We start from the raw sequence: 21,206 nt of genomic DNA, 5'->3' as shown, positions 1-21,206 counted from the left end.
CTTATCTTATATCCCAAGCCCCTGCAATTTTTATGTCATGGCCTGTGAGGCAGCCATGCCAATTTTTACATGGTTGACATGAAAATGCCAATTCAGAAAGGATTCAGCTGAATAACATCATATCACTGATCATTACCAGGCGTGTATACGGATTCCTGAATTTTAAGAGTAAAAACTGTTTTCATTATCTATTTCTAGACCAAGCCCCAACCTCTGGCCTTTTAACCCTTCACATTGTTATGGAATGCTATAGCATTATAAACTACAGAGCACGTTTCAATAGTCTGTTGCCATATACCCAAGTTTCAGGCTGTTGAGAGGCAGCTGTTTTTTACATAGCTGAGCTTGAAAGGGAAATGGTTCTATCTTTTCAGATTCAGCACTCAGCAGCACTTTGGAGGTAGCCTGGCTGCTTTTTTCACATTTTGTTAAAAAGCTAAACTGGGAGTATTTAGCTCCCAATTTAGCTATTGGAGTAAAAAGTTAAACTTTAAAAACACCCTGCTGCTCTTCAAATGGTAGCAGCCAGTCAAGATGGTGTACAAGAAAGAGAGACAGAACTAGACAGACAAGGTGTATAAGAACTTTGGCTGTCCAGACTGCATAAAACTTTCATATATAGTGTACAAATTGATTATGGCACGATGTGAATGCTTATAAAACATTGAATTAAAAATAGAATTGAACTTACTTTTCCCCCTTTCTTTGTATTAATCCATCTCATTTGTATAATGGATGTATGGAGATCTTTTATGTGAATTAGGTGATCTGGATAACTTAAAACATAGGTTGTAACATCCCCAACTGGCCCATCAGATTATGAATTAGGACATTCAGTGTTGTTAAGATGTTTGTTACAAAGGATGCTGGGGTTAGTTTTGATATTTGACTCGGCCTTTACTTTTTGGTCTCATCCAATTTCATGCCATTGCAGCAGCCTTGGCATTTGGACACCTTCCTCTCTCCTGCTGTTTCCCAGTGGCACATAGTTTAATTTCCTGAGGACTGAAATGCTTTAGTATAAGTAAAGTCTTTGAACTTAATATAGGGGCATCTGGATGAGAATGAACAGCCTGTGATATACAGAAAATGGTTCCTTTGGCCTTTAAACCATATCAAATGAAATGAAGTTGAGAGACTGTCAATGACTTCAGTGGGCTTTGGGGCAGGCCTTTAAAGTACAGACAAATGAAAATGGTATATCCTAACCTGGCATGATAGTCTTCTTGCACTCATTGCATTTGGAAGAGTATTCATTGGAATAGCATTCAGTACAAAGTAGATGCTCCTCTTTTGCAGCAAAAGGTTTGTCCACCAATGAGTTCTTGCATTGGAAACAGTGGAAACAGGTTTCATGCCAGTGTCGGTCCTTGTAGGACAGATCCTGTAGAAATCCAAAACCACAGAATAAACAGAATGAATAATTTTCACAATTGTAAATTGGGAGACTATCCAAGTGTAAGCAGAGTCAGAATGAGCTCTACCCTGACATCTGGTGGTGAGCTGTGGAAAAGGACTTCAGGCGCTGATCTTGTTTCAATGGGCACACCCACACTGTCTAGCATGATGGACTGCTTGCCCAAATGGTCACTTTGACTGCTATGGGATCTCCAGTCTCTTTGGTATTGGAACAGGAGTAATAAAGTGTTGTTATCCTGGTTATGTGAACCAAGCACAGTAGAACTGTACTTGGCATTTTATGATGGAGGAACTTGCCCTCAACTAAGTAGCACTTGCTAGGCAAGGAACATGGGTTCCACAGCCCAGTGAATTGAGAGAGACTGAAGACAGGTATCTGTACCTGGTAGTATGGGTGCCCTTGACCTCTCCATGGTAGTCTTGTTAGGTGTTGCAGAGCTGAAATTGCTGATTTCTAGGTCTAAGCATCAGACATACTCTGGGCTAGTGGTTCTGAGCATGCTAACACTGAGGCCCCCTTACTAAGAGGGGCTGAAATTACTGAGAGATGTGTTAAATAGGGGAAGGGCCTGAAGACAAGTTGGTGAGTGGCTAGCAGGATAACTAGCAGAGAGGAGTGGCCAGCAGGCTGGCTGGTAGAGTGATGCGGCTGGCATTGAAGAACCCAGCAGAGACCCTGTGGAGAGGCGTGGTAATCAGCCGTTGACCTGAGCAGCGGAGCGTGTAAGGTGTCCCCATACCTCTGCCTCCTTCCACTCAGTCTGGGAGGTGAACTCTGCAGATGAACTTCTGAACTCTGGGGGCTGCACTGACCAAGGACAGAAACTGTGGATGGGGTTGAGTTTCTGGACTTAAGACCCTGAGGAGAAAAGGACACTGACAAGCTTACTTGGGGGTGGGTCTTTTGCTCATGGTTTGTGTTATGAATCCTGTTTGTTGTGTTTCGCCACATAATGCCACATTGTTTCCCTCCTTTATTAAAAGGCTTTTGCTACACTCAGACTCTGTGCTTGCAAGAGGGGAAGTATTGCCTCTTAGAGGCACCCGGGGGGTGGTATGTAATTGTCCCAGGTCACTGGATGGGGGCTCGAGCCAGTTTTGTATTGTGTTTATTGAAAAGGGATTCCCAGATACTGAACCAGCCATTGATGCTGCTAACTCTGATGGGCAGAAGGGTTACACAAGGATATCCAAGTCTGAATCACATAGCCAGGCTTATTCATTTGAGGCTTATTCATACAGCTCAGGAAAACAAATTGTTCTGCTTGACGACGAACTGATTTGCTGTCGTTACTCAAAAGGGCAAAAGATAATTCTATCTCCTTTACAATAAGCTTTAAACAAAACCCAAAAAACAATGTAACCGTTGCTTTTTGTAATACCGCAGACACACAAGTAATCTCATTTATGTATTTCCCCTGACAATTAAGTCATTAATAGAAATACAATATATTTTCGATCTCCATCTTGGCCATTGCTGTCTTCTAGATCATTCCTTCTTAACATGAGTCATGGCAGAAATCTCTGTTCCACATTCAGCTCTGGTATTAATTCCATTTGTTAATGGAGTTACACTAAGGATCGAACTGGCCATGTATCTCTCCATTTTTTAGGACTAGCTTCAGTTCAGTTTTACTTAGATGCTAAATAGGGGTCAGAACTGTCACTACCACTTTGCTGCTACTTACGTTGCTGCTTTGCCATGGGCACCCCAAATAGATGTGATTTCACATCATTTCCGTAGGTGCCACTCTAGAACTGTCTGATACTAGGATTGGCATCACAGTTCCAAACAATATTTCTTCTACTGAAATATCAGTGCAGAAAATGATTTCAAAGGATTGTCCTTTTAGGAATTATTAAAAACTCATGTCTACTGTAACTCCCAAAGTCTTTGGTGTTTCAGATAAAATCGAGATCCAAACCATCCTGATTTTACAAAATAAATCTCAACTGAAGAAGTTTTGGAAAAAAAAAAAAGACAGCATCCCATTGCATTTTTGCGTAGGTTGAATAATCAGAATGCTTGACTTACCCAAGGGCCTCTTAAATGTATAGGTTCTCAGAGTTTGCATTGATTCCTGTATCATGAAAAGGCAATTTTTAAAATACACTGGAAAAACTAAGCTTTCTCTTTCCATTTAAAAACTTACCTATAATTTGGACAAACTGCTTGCACTAAATTATATTAGTGAACAGAAGAGAGAAGAATGAACCAAGGAATGTCAGCATTTTACTATCATCAGTGAGACAGATCATTAACAGTGGCACAGTGAGAAAATCTTGTTTGAATACCTGCCCTGCTCCCTCAACTCCCTCAAAATCTCTTTTCAAGTAGTAATTGAGGATGTTCTTGTTTTTCCAACTCTGAGGTCACACAAAGTGTAAAACCCATAGAGGTTCCTATTTCACTGTTTTCAAAGAGTTATTCATACAACTTGCTCTGTTCACGTCAGACAAAACCTTCTCAAAGAAACCAGTTTCTGACCCTTAAATTTCAGATTTTCTAACATTAAAATGAAAAAAACAAACCTATTTTGTTCAACAGATTGATATTTACATTTCTTTCTTGAAAGGAAGTTGAACAACTTGATCTCCAAGGAATAATATTTTTCCTGGAAAAGTGCAACCTAGAGCCAACAGAGAGTTTTCCAAAATGTGAAATTTGCTTGCTGGAAAATGGAATGACTGCAAATCTATTTTCTTTATTGTTATCTTTTGTGAAACTGTGGAGGCATTTTTAAACTTGGGAAACTGGAAAAAATAAGAATTTTTCTCTTCCCTCCCCCTCCTCCTTTTTTTTTTTTTTTTTTTTTTTTTTTTTTTTTTGCTGTTCTTCAAAGTATTTTTTACCTCTAAAGTTGGTATCTGTTAACTGCTTATTTTTTTCCTTTTTGTTTATATAGGCCTCACCAAAAATGTAACTTGCGCTTTTTCAAGTTTGAAATAATGAAGCCTATTCCTTTCCCTTTTCTTTAACAATGAACTGTTTTTTGTCCAGAAACCTCTAGAGTCATCAAAACTAACCAAAGCTAGGTTAAATCTTGAAGTGTAATGTAGACATATTGGCTTAGAGAAATTGCTGAGCTGTGGTTGAGCTGCATGTGCAATGGTGACTTGAAGCCAAATTATGTCCTATAGCTGGACCAGTCTCCAGTGCAAGCTAGAGCAGCCTCAGACCTCCTCTAATTTGCACTGGCTGCTCACAAATCCAAGGAGCTGTTCCAGCAGCAGGGATCATGGCTATAAAGCCACTCGATCCATCCTCACTAAGTGTATGAGGCCAGGAGGGAGTGACATAAAGCCATTATCATGGTAGTATGACATCCAAGGATCCCCCAGCATTAGAAGGCATCCTCAAATGGTTAAGCTGGCTTCATAGCAGCTTTGTGCAACCAGAGTGGAGCAAAGCAGCCTGAGTGCAGATGAGGATCTGGCCCAATGTGTCCACTGACCTTGATTTTTAAACCAGCTTCCAATATTGTGGGTGAAACTTTAAAGGCTGTTTTTGAAAATGTATGTTTTAGCTTGTGCCAACTGATGTACAGTTGAGAGATTCTGTTATCCTATTGTTATGGGAAACAAGCACAGGTGCGAAATGTAGAAGGGTTACCTTGGATGGATCATGGGTCTCCGACCAAAGTAAGGAAGTTGAAACTCTGTGTGTGTACGTATGTGTACGCGTGAACATTTGTTTATGGTATGAATGTTCTATAACCTACACAAAGAAAGGGCGCTCTAGACAAATCTCAGGGATATGTGTTACTGGTTAAAGCAGAGGGGAGAAATTGCATGCTTCTGCAGAGCTTAAAAAAAGCCTGTAGCAGAATCTACAGGGGAAATATTTAGCACTTAAGTAAGTTACTTTCCTTCTGAGCTCAAAATATAATTTTCCTCCCCTAGCTGGCTTCATTTGATGATTAAAAACTCCCTAATTTAATAAACTTGTATGAATTAGAAACAGGATGGGGGTGCTTCTCAGCCTGATCTTTCCACAAAGGTCAAACCTGCATTACATAATGTTGTCCTCAAAGCAAAATTCTCCAAATTAAGCCTTCTTAAGTGAGGGTGAGATCATATTTTTTCCATAATTCTTCCATAATTTACATGTTCAGGATATTTTTCCTCTTTTGTGATATGACTGTAGGTGAATAACATTTTTTTTTAACTGAACAAAACCATAAGATTAGAACTACCAGGTTTTATAAACATAAATCCCTTATTGCCCTGAAAAAGTATTGTTTTTTAGTTAGGCTTTACTACTTAAGCCATTGTGTTTTCCACTGAACTTGGTCTCCTCAGAGACCACAATAGGAAAAAGGAGATTAGAGAGGTTATGAACAGGAAAGTAACCAAATATATTTGTGTTCATGAATTAGTGAAAGCATCAGCATTTTTACTAGAAACAATATTCTCCTTAGAAGGCAGGAAGAGTAGGATACAATTTCAAAGTGTTGTGTACATTTTTGGTGTGCAGGGCCTGTGACTGAGTGACGCACTGTTAAAACCAGCACCTCGCTGCTTAGACAATGTACAGGTGAAGGTCGTTGGTGTCTCTTCCTCCCTTCCTCCTCACAACACAACACAATATCAGACAAGTCAGATTTTCAGTGCCAAAGCAAAATAAGAATTGCAGCTCAGCAAAGGATTGAGATTTAATTGAAGTGTTGTTACGATAACCTTCCTGTTCCATATATTACTGATGTCTCCATTTTCTGTTTGCAGTGCATATTTAAGATTGACCCTTTTGATTAATTTTTGGCCCACATGCTGCCACAGTAGCTTTCCACAACAATCCTCTTTTAATTTTTTTCTCAGATTTTGCAAACAGATTTTTTCGTTCCTTTATATGTCACCTTATGGTCTGCATTAGAAAGGTGAGTTGTTGTGGGTATATCCTGTATTGGTGATGTTCTCTGTGCCAAAGAGACTTCAAAGAAACTATTTTTAAAAAATTGCAAAGAATGCTAAAATCAGCTCAGAAGTCAAATTTAAGTTGTTCAGCAAATGTGAACATCTGAGTTTTTGAAAATGACAGAGGAATTTCCAGAAAGAATGTTCAGAGTTTCAAGCAAGCACGAGTGGGAAACATTAGCTGTAGCACAAGTTCACCAATGACTTGGGCTTTGAAATGTAAGCCTATTTTTTGTAATACAAATTCATTCTTTCTTAAGAGACAATCTTAGGAAGTTGTTGGCAAGAATAATGTGCAATGGCTTTGAAAGCAACGCAGCGGTATTTTTTTAATGTCTACCAGTGCCTCCTGCCATTCAATACATGTTTTTAATCTGCCTGTCAGAGTTTTATAAACATTAGCTAGAAATGTTTACAGTTAACATGATGGCCTCAGGCCAGATGTATTATTAACATAACATGTTGTCATTTAGTTATTTGTGTTTCTGTGAAAACCAACATTTTAAATAAAGTACCAGTCTGTGTAATTTGTGAATTATATTCACAGTCACCCATGAAAGTCCTATAAAGAGATTGCAAGATTTAAAAAAAACACCTTTAGATTTAAGTCAAAAAAAGGGGGGTTTTTCAGCGTAGGGCCATGTCTACACTACCCCACTTATGTCAGCAAAACATATGTCACTCAGGGGTATGAAAAGACACATCCCTGAGTGACATAAATTTCACCAGCATATGTGGTAGTGTGCACAGCGCTATGTCGGTGGGAGAGTTTCTCCTGCTGACTCAGCTACTACCACTGGGTAGGGGTGGTTTTATTATGTTGATGGAAGAGCTCTCTCCCATCCGCATAGAGTGGCTACACAAGTGATCTTGCGGTGGCACAGCTGCATCGGTACAGCTACAAACTCATTAGTGTGGACATGGCCGAGCTGTCTTAAAGAGGTTTAGTGGATTGTGTTGTGCATTGCTGTGTTGGAGACCCAGAGCCTGCCTTTCCTGTCGTCTCACTTGCATCTATTTTATACTGCTTTGACTCCATAGATGCTGCTCCTGATTTACACTGGTGTAATTCAAAGGAGGATCAGGCCCCTACTGCCTTGAATGTTGTGTGGTCATTTACACCTGTGCATAGTGGATATGAAGTGTTACCAAAGCAAATACATCAACCGTATTTGTGGTAATATTTTACACCCACTTTCCACAGTTGAAAAAGACCCCTCAAGGTACAAAGCAGTGGATAATGAGGCACCAAAATCCTAATCCTAGTTCTGGCCTCTTGCTACCTAGGGTGACTAGATGTCCCAATAAAATCAGGACTGTCCCAATTTTGAGGAGTTTGTCCCGCGTCCTCACCAGAGCACAATCGGGACGCCATTTGTCCCAATATTTTGTTTCCTGGTCTTCGGCGGCAATTCGGCGGAGAGTCCTTCAGTCACTGACGGTCTTCAGCAGCATTTTGGCAGCAGGTGCTTCTGTCTTTGTTGGCAAGGTTTATTACCCGCTGCCAAAATACCGCCGAAGACAGTCAGCGACTGAAGGACTCTCCGCCGAATTGCGGCTGAAGACCGGGATGAATGAGCGTAAAAAAAAAAAACCACACTCCCCCTGCAGCGGTCCCGATATTTTACCCTTACCATCTGGTCACCCTATTTCTACCTGGCTTTTGGGTAGCAGGAGTCTGAGGAAGCAGTGAACTGAGTCACTTGGCCATTGATAACAGAAAAGTGCCATGCAGGACTGAATTACTCCATCACTGGCCCGCAGGCAAGCATACACTTCTGGGCCACTACCTTCTAATATGACCCCCTGCAGCAGGTCACAACATCACTCGCTCAAATTTAGCCCAGCAGCCACTCCATAATTTGAGTGAGTGGCATTGTGACCTGGTGCATAAAATCCCACTCATATTTGGCCCACTTTCCCTTTCATTTGTCAAATCGCCCCTGCTCACCCCTTCCCCAAATTTGGGCTCTAAACACTTGCCTAATTTGTCTATACGTCAGTGTTTCTCAAACTGGGGTTTCCACTTGTGTAGGGAACCGGCCCGGTTTGTTTACCTGCCCCGTGTCTGCAGGTCCGGCCGATTGCGGTTCCCACTGGCCACGGTTTGCTGCTCTAGGCCAATGGGAGCTGTTGGAAGTGGTGCTGGCTGAGAGATTTACTAGCTACCGCTTCCAGCAGCCCCCATTGGCCTGCAGCAGCGAACCGCGGCCAGTGGGAGCTGCGATCGGCTGGACCTGCAGACAGAGCAGGTAAACAAACTGGCCCGGATCACTAGGGGCTTTCCCTACACAAGTGGCAACCCTAGTTTGAGAAACACTGCTATATGTTAATCTGGCTCTGTGCATGAGGCAAAAATGAATGCTTTGCCAGCTGCAGAGGGACGACTCAGTTTAGAAGCGTGGCAGTGGCTATGACAAAGGGCCTACAGGGAGTATTAGAAGTCCATAAACAAATGGAGATCCTTAGGGCTCCATCAGTGACATTGAGGACTGGAAAAAAAAATAAGTCTTGCTTCAGTGAAGTTACTCTTCATTTAAACTGGCATAAGTGAGAGGAGAATCGGGCCCAAAGGGTGGTTTCTTAAATGTATCAAATTCTAGATTGAAAATTTTCAGTTGTACAGAAGGTATACCTGAACAAGAAAATAAACACAGGTCCTTCATTGGCCTTCGGTTTTTATTTTACATGCGGTAGATAAAATGATTAAAATCAGCTTCATTCTAATCTCACATTACAATGCTTGCCAATATTGTTATTTTTGCTGGGGGAGGGAGTTGAGGGGGAGGCTTGTTTTAAGACCTGTGAGATAGATCCATCCTGCAGTAAAAAAAACACTACAATAGGAGATATGATTTATCTGTCTTGTTATTCTTTCCAATAACTTTTAACAAATCTTCACTGAGAAACTCTCATTTTCATTTGCAAGACTGCAGTTACATTCTCCACAAAGACAGTTTTGTGTCTTCTCTTTACATTTAGAAACCCCCACAATCATCTGAAATATTAAAATGTTGCTATCTACCTTTATCAGCCATTAAAGAGTGTCTAGTTTAAAAACACAGCAGATAAGTATATTGGATAACACCCATATTCCCTACATACATAAATCTGAGTTGAAAAGTTCAGCCTGAATAATTCCTGAATACTTGGTCTGAGATTTGTTGAACTCAGTCCAAGTTTTGGGATTCTTGAATGTCAACACATAGAAATATCTTCTCAGGGTATTAGAAAGAGACATTAGAACAAAAGTGCATTCCAGAGAAGGGCAGAAATATGATTTCAGTTTATCAGGTCAGTCAGACTCTCTCCCTTTCCTGTTCTGTGTGTTTATGAGCTATAGGAAAGTTGGCACTGAATTTACCATTTCACAGATTATTGCCTATTTCCTGCCATGGGTAGCAAAACCTTCTCATCTATGATGTAAAGTCTCCTAAAGGAACCCTTTCGGTGACTTTTCAGTTGGGCTGGATGTGACACAGATGCCCACTGAGGGTTCACTACTTTGTGTCAGCAACTCTTGTCAAGGCCTGACATACTCACTACACCTCACACACTGGTGTCATAATCTGGATCTAGAAGTGTCATGTAATATATAATTTGAGAACTAATGACACACTGGTGATTAATATCATTGTGAAATGTGTGTGTTAACATTCTCTGAGGAATTATGGATGTTCACTGAGTCTGTGACCAAAGGGAGAAAGACGTTTTCTCCCAGACAGAAGGAAAGGCAGCTATCTATCTGTCTCCAATGTAAATTAAGCAAGATGTGACCAAAGACGAAGAAAAGCACATTTACATGCAAGGTAAACAAAGCCACCAGGTGAGCCCTAACTACTTAACAAACTCAGTGGGAGGTGGAGATTGCACCCCAGGAAGCCTTCCTGCCTCTTGACGCAGGGCCAATGAACTTTGGGAAGATGTAAGCAGGGAGAAAAGGCCATTTTGGCATCTATCACTTGAGGGATTATAGGGGTCAGAGCTCTTGAAATCACAGAATGTTGGATCCTTTACACAAGGGGGTTGAAGTCTCTGGGAACTGAGTACAATTGAGAAACTTGCTGAAATTGAGTTTTAGTCTTAAAAGCGTATTTTTGCTTTTGTTTGCTTGTGACCCCTTCTAGCTTTATACTTGGTATCACTTAAACGGAGGACTTCTTGTTTAATAAATTTGTGTTACCTTTATGATAAACCAATTCGGTGCTGTGATTAAAATAGTGTTTGTCAAACCCCAGTTAAATGAATGACCTGCTGTTCACTGTATCGTTAAAGGAGCAGTGAACTTAACTTCTGTGTGTGTTCCAGAAAAGGGCTGAACACAGCAGGGCAGAGAGTTCTGGGGAAATGCGGGACGTGGGGGGCATTGGGGTCATGCTGCAAAAAGGAGCTGGAAGCCATGGTGTGACCTGCTTGCTTGCATGCTGTCTGTTGGTGTTAGGGCTGTTCGCCACAGTACCATGGCATTAAAAGCACGCAGAGTTGCAGGACAGGTGGTGACATAACCCTTTACTGGTCTGCATTGAAACCTAAAGCGTCACAGTGGGTGAATGAATTGGGAAGCGAAGAACTGGCATTTGTATCATTTTTGAGAGTCCAATCTCCTGACCACACCCATATGTGCCCAACGCTTAGACCCCCAGTTCACTTCAATTTCCCCGCAAATTACATTTCCATCACTCTAGCTCAACTCTCCATTGTAATTCTACCATGACAATCATAGTTGTGCAAACTGCTGATTGGCAGTGGTTAGACTGTTACATGAGCAATTTGGACATGGCAAATGTATAGATGAATGTCTGAAGTAAGTGGCTTAACTATTACATTCTAAACAGGACTAGGAAGGTTTTGAGATTATTTCTGGGGTCCTATACATAGACTGCAGGATTGTACCCTATTCAGTGTAGTTTTGAAATTCAGGCCACCACTCTTGGGTTCAGCTGAGCCATGCTCAGTGCAGAATTTGAGGGGAATGGGCAAAGGTGACCTTTTGCCATGTTTGCAGCTCTCTGATTCTAGGGCCCGACAGGGATAAAATTGGCCTCCAGTATAGGTTAGAGGAGAGCAGCCTTAAAGCTGCTTTAACCCAAGTCCAGTTGCCTGTGGCCTGAAGGGGTCATTTTCCGCCACCAGAGAGCTGGAACAGAGGAACACTCTAGCCAATCCCTTGCTTCGACCACATCTGCTAACCTGGGAGGTGAGGTGTAGAGGGAGTGCAATGGGAGTGTTTACCGCACACATGGTGAAAGGGTTAGTGTGAGTCTGAGAGGCCAATTAATTCATCTGGTTGCATAAAGCCTAGATGGGGAGATGCTAGGTCCTGCTATAAAGGAAGGAAGTCTGGAGCTGCAAGGAAAGAGATAAGAGCTTTGCTATCACTCTCTGAGAACTATAGGGTAGAGAGACTTGCAGGAAGCCCAGGGAGGGAATATGGTTGGAAGACACAGTACTGGAGTAAGTCTTGTGGCTGACCCCGACACAAGGGCAGGAACTGGACCTGTGGGAAGGAGCTCTGGGAGGTGTTGCTCATTACAAAGAGCCTGGAAAAAGCTGGGAGAAAGGCTGGAAGAACAGCAAATAGTAGGAAGGAATCCAGGGAGGCTGTGATCATATGTCTGGCAAAGCAGATCTTAGCTGCTGATCCTAGGGTCCCAGGACTGGAAGCAAGCACAGTGGCTGAGCTTGGGTTCCTCTAACAGCCTTGAGAAGGTGGCATGAAGCTCCCCTGACATAAGGGAATAAGGATGATCTAAAACCCTGATTGAAAGATGTAAGGACCATCTGGACCAGGGTCAGGGGCCAGAGACCTGGCCTTGGAATTACTTATTAGACTTTTTGGTACCCCAGAAGAGGATGGGACTAAAATGAGACCTGGCCAGAGGGATGAGTGACGAGATGAGGCAGACTGCCACAGCACCATAATGACCATTGCCAGAGGGGACTAGAGAGGAAACAGCTGCTACATCATGCTCAGCTGCAAAGAGATCTGTCAGTGGTGAGTCCCCTACTACGGGGGGAATTCCTGGGTAGCCAGTTAAGTTAGTTCTATGGACACTTTCTGCTGCACGAGGGTATGAGACATGCATGTTGTCTGTTTCATAGCTCTCCTTCTTCCCCTTGTTACTTGCGTAGTGTTCTTATTGTTAAATGAACAGCTAAATATTAACATTTATCACTTGGAGAGAAACTCAATAACATTTTAACCTATTAAACACATGGCTGATGTTCTAAGTTTTTCCTAGATGGTAAAAAATACTCTCCAGTTTTCACCTGAAGCATTTCACTTGCATTCAAATAATCCTAACACCAGCTGTGTATAGCAGGTAATTATTAATAGCCCCTTTTAACCCAAAGAGAAACTGAGGCAGACAGGTTAAGCCCCAAGTTTTCAACAGTGACCCTATAATGTGGGGTATTTCACTCTTTGGGTGCCCAGCATTAGAACCCTAGAGCCTCACGTTCAGAGGTGCTGAGCATCTGCAACACCAGTCAATGGGAGCTATGATTACTCAGCACCTTGGAAAAGTGGGCCTGGCCATAATCAAATTAGGCATCCAAAATTTCTGGATATTCTTGGAAATCTGGACTGAAGCACTTCCTGACAGGTGTTGAGCACCTTCAATTCCCCTGGATCTCCAAGGAGGAGCATAGCACTTTGGAAGGTCAGGTTCTTAATTCCCTAGTTAATAAGATGTTATGGAGCTGACATCTTCCACCAAGATCCCTCTGTAATGTTGTGGGGATCACTTGTGGGGAGGGTGCATGCTTTATGCAGGGAACAGACCTAGCCAATCTATTCTGACAGAAGTGATATCAATGAAACACAAGTCCAAGGTACCTTGCAATCACAGCCAATTGGTTTTTTGCATTCCTCACAAGTATTGGAGTACAGGCTCTCATAGCACTTCACACAATAGGGGCTCTCCTCTCTCAGGATGTACTTCTTGCCAAACAGGGACTCCTTGCAGTAGTGACAGTCAAAGCGTTCAGTCATTTTGGTGTCTAGAATCCTGACCTGTCATGAAGAAGAAAACAAGCAAGTTCAGACTAATGACTTATTATCTTGAACTCCAATGAAAGAAACAAGATGAGATATACCTCCTTCAGACCTATTGCATTGTACCACACCTATATTTAATGTAATGCCAAGTAATTTCAACACCTTTTCATTAATTAATGAATTAAATCCTCATGTGAGGGGAAACTGGGAACATAAGGATGGCTGTGCTGGGTCAGACCAGTGGTCTTTCGACTGTAGCTAGTACCAGATGCCTCACAGGAAGGTGCAAACATACTAATAATGGACAGTAATGAAATAATCTGCCCACAGGAAGTTTTCCCCAGCAATAACTCTTACGAAGTTTGATTCAGGGGAATGGTCTTGCTTGGGGAACAGCCTGGTTAATCTGAGCTGTTTCATCCAGTGTGCGAGTTGAGCATTTCTTGAAGAGTTTTCAAGCTACTATATTTTGTGAATTATGACAGTCAGATTTGAAGTAAGCTTTCTGCACATATATAGTTGAGTCAAGTATGACGGGGAGACAGAGGGCTTTCTGTGTGAGGTGTGGCCACTGCCACTGCCAAAGATTCTGGGAATGCTGTGCAGACTGCAACCTGGGAATTCAGTTATCCTCCTCTAGCTGTACAGTAATTATAGCAATAATCATAAGATAAAGGAGTAAGGAATTGATAGCACAAATGTGAGATCTGTAGGCCTAGATCTGTAAGAATAGCTTAAGCAGTTAGCATAAGTATAAGGCCTTTCAACCTGCATAAGAGTAGTTGCTCAATAAGCTAGCATAAGTAAGTAAACTAATGGTGACCTTAAGTCACAAGATGGAATAAGATTCTGTTTATTGTTTTGTAACAGTCAAAAGTGTTGCAAGAAGACACTCTGAAACTGGTAGATACAGACTATTTTTTGAAGAAATATTGCAGATGCCTAACCACAGGTAACCATAGTAATTCAACTGATGTATGTTAATAACCTTTGCTTAATTAATATAATTCAATTGATGTATGTTAATAACCTTTGCTTAATTAATATATTAGCCTATAGAAGAAGGACTCTCCAATATTATGGGGGCAAGGAAGTTAAGTATGGTAAAGGAGGGAAGAGCTATGCATACATATGCATGAGGACCATCAAGCATACATATGCATGAGGACCATCTATAAAACATCTGGTCTCAGGTACAGCCATTGGAGTTCTCCATCAGCGAGCCAGAATCAAATTAGGATCTATCTCAACTTCTAGAGCTCTCCCCAAGAATAGAGTTAGTTATAGGCCTGTAATGGTGCTGGCCACCTTACAATGTTCTGTTACATCAATTTGTTTGTCTGGGTTTACTTATTGGATTAATTATTTTAATAATAAATTAATTTTACAATCACAGAAGATCTTCCAGGAGTGTGAGTGGTGTTGTCACTGGCAGGCCCCGGGGGCTCTCAAAGCAGTAATTCTGATAATACTGGGCCTGATCTTGGGACAAGAATCTATCAAATTTCAGAGTGTGAATTGGATTCTAAATCAGTAACCTAGTCAATAGATCTGCAATACTTGTTTTGGATGCTGAAATCTAGCGAGAATCTGCTGGGGCCATTATTAGAGAATGAATCTTACCATCCCACAGGAAGTCTTTTAAAGAAGTGATTATTAGGAACTTATTAAGAAACCACCCTTTGACCCCGACAATCACTCTAATTCTCAACTAGACTCCAGTCTTCCTCATAAAAGAATGATAATTCAGAAGGTTGTAGGGAAGGGAATTCAAATGAGATCCAGAGTCCTCTGGTCATCTTGTCATCTAATGAATTTGATTGAGGCCTCGCTATTGTACAGACCCTATACTGATTGTGTTGCTTTATGCAGCCTTATGTGGGTGAAGACCGGGTGTCTATGCTGAGTCTTTTCCCTCTGTCAGTGGGATTTTGTATCACTGAGTTGTTGAAACACCTATGGCATAGGCTTAGCAGGGTCACTCTTGAATGCTTCAATTCCTTCTTTTTGAGAGATCCCAGTGAGTAGTGCTGTGCAATTGCTAGCCTGCACTGAGCCATGGGGTGGCTTCAGTGGCTATTTCTATTCAGCTTGCTTATGGGCCATTAGATGGGTTAGAAAGGAGGTATGAGTGCGTCTGTAGATAACACCCATTCCTATATCTATTCCTCTGATCCTATCCAATGCAGTTGATTGATTTATCCAGTGTCTATGAGAGACTTGGACATAAAGGAGAGTTAGCTATCTGAGATTCAGTTCAGATAAGATTGAATTAATGTTTGTAGACTGGGAAAGCAACTGGAGGAAATAGCGGAGATTATGTCCGCTTCCCTGCATAAGGAATACTTACTGTTTTATTCAGGTTCACAAACTGAGAGTCTTATTCAACCACACCACTCATTCTGGATATGCAGGTAGCAGTTGTTTTTATTATTTGCCTTTGGTTAGAAGGCTGAGAGTTCCTTTTAGGTGGACTTTGTTACAATTATCAACGTCTTTGCAAATTAATTGCTGCATTGTGAGCTGTATGCAACTACACCTTAAAACCATTCAACAATTACTTCAGAGTGTGTAAATGTCTGCCTATGAAATGGTTTCCCATGTGCATCATATTCAAACTGTTTGCTAGTTGGTTTCCAGATGAAGATTTAAACTACTTTTGGTCTATAAAGCCTTAAATGGTTTGGGTCCTAATAACTGAAGTGACCATCTTTCTTATCTGTGACTCCAGGGCAGCTGTATTCTGCTGAGGTTCTAAAGCTCACAGCCCTGTGGTTTAAAGAGAAGGAGGCTAATTGCAAAATCTCCCAAAGTTTGGGCCTCCAGATTCAGAACTTAAGTTTTGGTTCAGACAGAATTCACTCATGAAGTTGGGATCAAGATCAAAACTTCCTAAAAGTTCAGGGATGTTTAGATTTGAGGATTTGGTTGGATCCCATCTCTATTCTATGAGGCACACTTGCAGCCTCTTCTGCAGGGGTTGGGAAATTAAAAGTAAGCTCATAAGAACTGCCATACTGGGTTAGACCAATAGTCTGTCCAGCTCAGTAACCTGTCTCTGATAATGGCCAGTACCAGAGCTTTGGGGGAGTGTAGAGAACAGGGCAGTTGGAGTGACCCCATCCCTGTCTTCCATTCCCCACTTCTGGCATTCAGAGATTTAGGGCTGTCCCAAGTTTGAGGTTGCATCCCTGACCATCTTGGCTAATAGCAATTGATGAACCTATCCTCCATGAACATATTTAGTTCTTTTTTTGAACCTACTTATACTTCTGGCCATCATAACATACTATGGTAAGGAGTTCCACACGTTAATTGTGCATTGTGTAAAAAAATACATCCTCTTCTTTCTATTAAACCTGCTGTCTATTAATTTAATCAGATGACCTCTGGTTTTTGTATTGTGGGAATAAAAATTTTCTAACTTTTTCCACACCATTAATGCTTTGCTAGACCTCTGCCATATCATATCACATATCATGATAATAGGGCCTATCTAATGAGAAGTGAGAATGGTGAAATAGATAATTTTATTTGTTTTAGATTTATAAAAGATGCTCACAGCTCAACAGGCACCTGTCCTGTGCACCAGCATTAAGCTGGGTGAGGGGCCTAGACAGTGGGTGAATAATACTGCTATTTAGGGCTTGTCTATGCTTAAAACACTGCAGCAGTGCAGCTGTACCACTTCAGTGAAGATGCTACCTATGCCAACAGGAGGGGTTCTCCCATTGGTGTAGGTACTCCACCTCCCTGTAGCTAGGTCTCATTGATCTAGCACTGTCCACACCAGGGGTTAGGTCAGTTTAACTGAATCACTCAGGAGTGTGGATTTTTTTCACACTCCTGAGTGATGTAGTTATTCCGACCTAATTTCCTTGTGTAGACCAGGCCTTAATAAACCAATCAGATTGCTTAACTCTTTACCTAGAACTCCCTCTTCTTGTCTAGTATCATGGATAGAGCATAAGCTCTTTGGGTCAGGAACTGTCTTTTTATTGTGTTTCTTCAGTGCTTAACACAACAAAGCCTTCAGGTGCTACCATAAACAGGCGTCGGCTTCCTCTGGGCCACAGGGATGCTCAATCCCCAGCCCCACCCCTTCCTGCCCAGTTCCATCCCCTCCCCTGAGCATTTCCCATCTCCACTCCTCCTCCTCCCCACCAGCGCCTCCTGCCTGCTGCAGAATAGCTGATTGTGGCAGGTGGGAGGCACTGAGAGAGGGAGGAGTTGATCAGCGGCACCATTGGGGGATGGTAGGCGCTGCGGGGGAGGGCTGCCGGTGAGTGCTAAGCATCCACTAATTTTTTACTGTGGGTGCTCCAGTCCTCAAGCACCCATGGAGTCGGTGCCTCTGCTACGATAATACAACAGTTATTTACAACAGTTAATTTTAGCCTCATCAAAATCCTAGTAATAAACAAGCCTATCCCATCATAAAATCTCACTTCTATAATGATCCACATCATAAATAAAGCTCCAAAGGAATACAGAAATTCTCAGGCAACCTTTTCTTCATAGGCCTGGAAAAAAAGATGGACTCTTCAGCATGCCCAGAATGTTAATATGTCCAGGTCCTGCTGTGCCAAGTAGGGCAGTGATTATAAGACAATAATCAAAGAATAATTTAATACATTAACTTTACAATGTGCTTCCTTTCCTTTTTCCCATGAATAAGCTCATTATAAGAGAAGTGATTATTAAAACTTATACTGCCACACTGAGAAACACTAAAAAGAAAAACAACGGTAAAAGCAAGGGGGAAATATCCTCACTATAAAATATAGGAGACAAATTATATTAAGAGACTCAAAGCTTTTAACTCTTGTTGTAATGACATACTGAGATATGGAATGAAATCCAGGCACTGTTAAAATCAATGGCAGCTTTTTCATTGACTTCAGTGGGGCCAGGATTTCACCCATAGTCTGTGCTCCTGTGAGCATGAGATTCTGCTAGCCTTCTGTTTAGAAATTAAGTGCTCCTCTGAGGTGTTCACACACTTCCTACACATGATTCTTAAAACAAAACAAACAAACAAAAAAATGCTGTGTGCATTTAGAATTTTTCAAACCTTTTATTTTCATTCCTTCAAGAAAGGAAGATTTCTGTCTGGCAACTCCACTGACATAGTCCATTTAGACATGGAACATTTGGAAACTATTTATGTTAATGCTCCAAAGGCTAAAGATTTATGATATCCTTTGTAGTTATGATTTACCATTCTGAACTATACAATGGATTTACTGGCAAGAGATGATTTTTCCGGTAACTTAGCAGTTATGGGCACAATTGTTATCAATCATCTTGTTGCATCATCTGCAGGTGAATTTTCCAAGATCTAATATTTTTTTCTGACCAAGACCATAATTCCATGCAGGCAACAGAGGCTAATGTTATTTCTTTTTTTGTTCTGTTTATTTGAAGAAGACACTAAATGAACATTTGCCAGAAGCATTAGTTGGAAAAGAAGGTGTATAAGGTAGATGTACGGAGCCTAATATGGAATAGATATTGTACAATAAACTAGGGTGATTCTATGGACTGGCTGACTGATGGGGAGAAGGAGGTAAGATTGTCCACCTTTGAGGGCCTATTTGAGTTCTAAGTAGCCATGGGACAAGGAATGTTCGCTTATGGTGAGTGATATGCCTGATTCTTAGGAAGAGTCATTGACTGTCTTGCTGTAACATATTCTGGGCCAGATGGAGCTGTGCCGATTTGCCCCAACTGAGGAGCTGGACTTCCGTGTTTGCTGGGCTTTGTCATGGCACACCACTGCTTTTTTAAAGTCTATTTTAGGGCTTTCGGTAGCACCCATGTGGCTCTCAGGAGGGTTAGTCTGGTCTTCAGTCTGAGGAACCACAAATGGCTAAAATATGTCTAAGTTGAACACATGCAGGGCTACGCATCATTAGTGAAAGATCTCAGTTCTCTGCACATGCTCCTGTGTGTTGTCTCAGAGGTGGCTGATTTTATGGCATTTTTGGCAATTAACTGTCCATGTGTCTAGTATGTGGTAGTGTCACTTTCATGTGATTCTTCTTTCCTGGCATACAGTGCTCTAAGGTTTTCCAGATTTAATCTGCTCTACAGGCCTAATAAAGACATCAGGAGAGTTCAAATACTTGGGGCTAGGTCAGAACGGGCTTTTCCTGCTTTCTGCTCCTGGGCAAGGGCTCGGTATAGTCCTGGACCTTGCACCCCTGACATGTGAGCACCAAGGAAGTCTAGGCCCAGCAATGACACTAGACTTTGAAATGGATCAATACAGGGGCAGTGGTCTGTGCTGCACCCTGGGAAAAGGGGCAGTAGTAGGCACTACTGTGTGTGTATTCCACAAGCACAGTGTCTCAAAGTGGTGGTGTTGTACTTCTCCTCTGTGAAGGCGCACATTTCCCTTCCTTGGGCAACGGGAGGGAAAAAGCAGAAGAACTTTTCAAGGATACTTTGATGTTAACCTGTCATCTGAATACCAACATCTCCATGCCAAGCATAGAGACACCCCATCTTTCTGAAGGTCCCTGAAATGGAAAGTCCTAGAGGATAGTGGGCAGAAGCTCCCTTTTCTGCACTTCCTTTCATCGTGGGGAAGCATAACTTCAGCAATCTCTTCCATTTGGAGACCTATGTATCCTGTATAATGGCAGCTGCACTAACTCTGTTAACGGGTGCTTAACCACTCTCTTTGTGTAAACTTTGCTGCTAACTTTCTTTCTCAGTTGGCTGGTTGTCCACCTCTTCTTTCTTTTGTCATTTCTTTGAAGGGGAAGGGAGGGAAGCCTCCTAATACCATGGTACAGTGATCTTATAGTAAGCAGGACCCAAGGACTTAGTGGGGGAATTCAGTACTGTGCCTTTAAGAAACCAAAGCATCTTAAGATAGGCTGTTGCTCTCTTTCAGAACATGCCCAGCCTCATACCCCATGACTGTAGTCAGACTGGTATCTTAACCAGTATGTGCTGATAGAAAAAAGCAATTCATTTAACTGTAGATTTGTTCCTTGTTTCATGTGTGTGTGTGTGGGGGGGGGTGTTTCTAAGAATAAAACAAAGAGTTTGGAGCTTGCAAAAAGCATTCCTAAGACTTCCCAGAAGTCATTCAGCAAAACCAGGGAAAGCCAGACTTGACATTTCTGCTCTTTCTACGCGTAACAAATAGCAGTAAAGAAACTTCATTAACAAATCCCTTTCAGGCCTTGCTGGCACACGATATGGAATAAAAGATTACATGCCCAATTGATTTTAAAAAAACCCCCTTTGAAAGGTGATCTGTAGTTATACTTCTGAGCCATGAATTAGTTCTTTCCAGCCATTCAGCCCCCTCTCAGAAACCCCACCTATTGTGTGGCATTCTGATATCTGATCTCAGGTTCTTCAGAGCAATTGTCTAAGACAACAACCTGTATTAGCATGTATACTCCTGAGCAAAGTATACCTGCTACTTAGGTTCATCCCTGGATTGCACAGTCCCTATCATGAACTGGAAAGTTTATTTAATATTACTTTTTAAAAAGACACTTAAATTGTTTCTTGTGTGGGGAAGTTTCTGTTGGGCCTGGCTAGAAGAGCACTAGTAATAGTAGAGGTAAGTGGATGCTCTAGCAATTGTGGCTTGTTCTGCAGCCAGCCAGCATCTTCCTCAATTTAGCATTTTAAAGTAATTCCAACAGTTGTAAAGTAAGTGCCAGTAGCCGTATAAGCACAGAAGGCAGGGTAGATATGAGCACCAATAGTTCAACAGCATACCCAGCACACCTTACATTGTCACTGAAGTGACTGGAGTACATATGTATTTACATATACCTGTGTACATTTCAACTACAAAAGAAACCTATTTAAATAACTTTCCATGTGATTCTTAAATCTACAA

At 41.7% G+C, this 21,206-nt stretch overlaps 1 protein-coding gene across 5 annotated transcripts in view; it reads right to left on the bottom strand.

Annotated features, from left to right (window-relative positions):
* Positions 1 to 21,206, bottom strand: part of FHL2 (four and a half LIM domains 2) — a 62,870-nt gene that overhangs the window by 5,889 nt on the left and 35,775 nt on the right. For 4 of the 5 annotated variants that reach the window (XM_030569738.1, XM_030569730.1, XM_030569711.1 and 1 more), the window contains 2 exons: positions 13,172 to 13,348; positions 1,210 to 1,384 (listed from right to left, as the gene is read on the bottom strand). In XM_030569738.1, the coding sequence (XP_030425598.1) occupies positions 1,210 to 1,384; positions 13,172 to 13,327 (331 nt within the window). In that variant the 5' untranslated portion in view covers positions 13,328 to 13,348. Of the gene's footprint in view, positions 1 to 1,209; positions 1,395 to 13,171; positions 13,349 to 21,206 lie in introns of those variants that run through there. The other variant, XM_030569749.1, reaches the window with a different exon arrangement.

Source organism: Gopherus evgoodei, chromosome 1 (genome assembly GCF_007399415.2).
Source record: "Gopherus evgoodei ecotype Sinaloan lineage chromosome 1, rGopEvg1_v1.p, whole genome shotgun sequence".
In the NCBI taxonomy this organism is placed as follows: Eukaryota; Metazoa; Chordata; order Testudines; family Testudinidae; genus Gopherus; species Gopherus evgoodei.
Note: the sequence above shows the minus strand (reverse complement) of the source record. Positions and strands in the feature narration are given on the sequence as shown.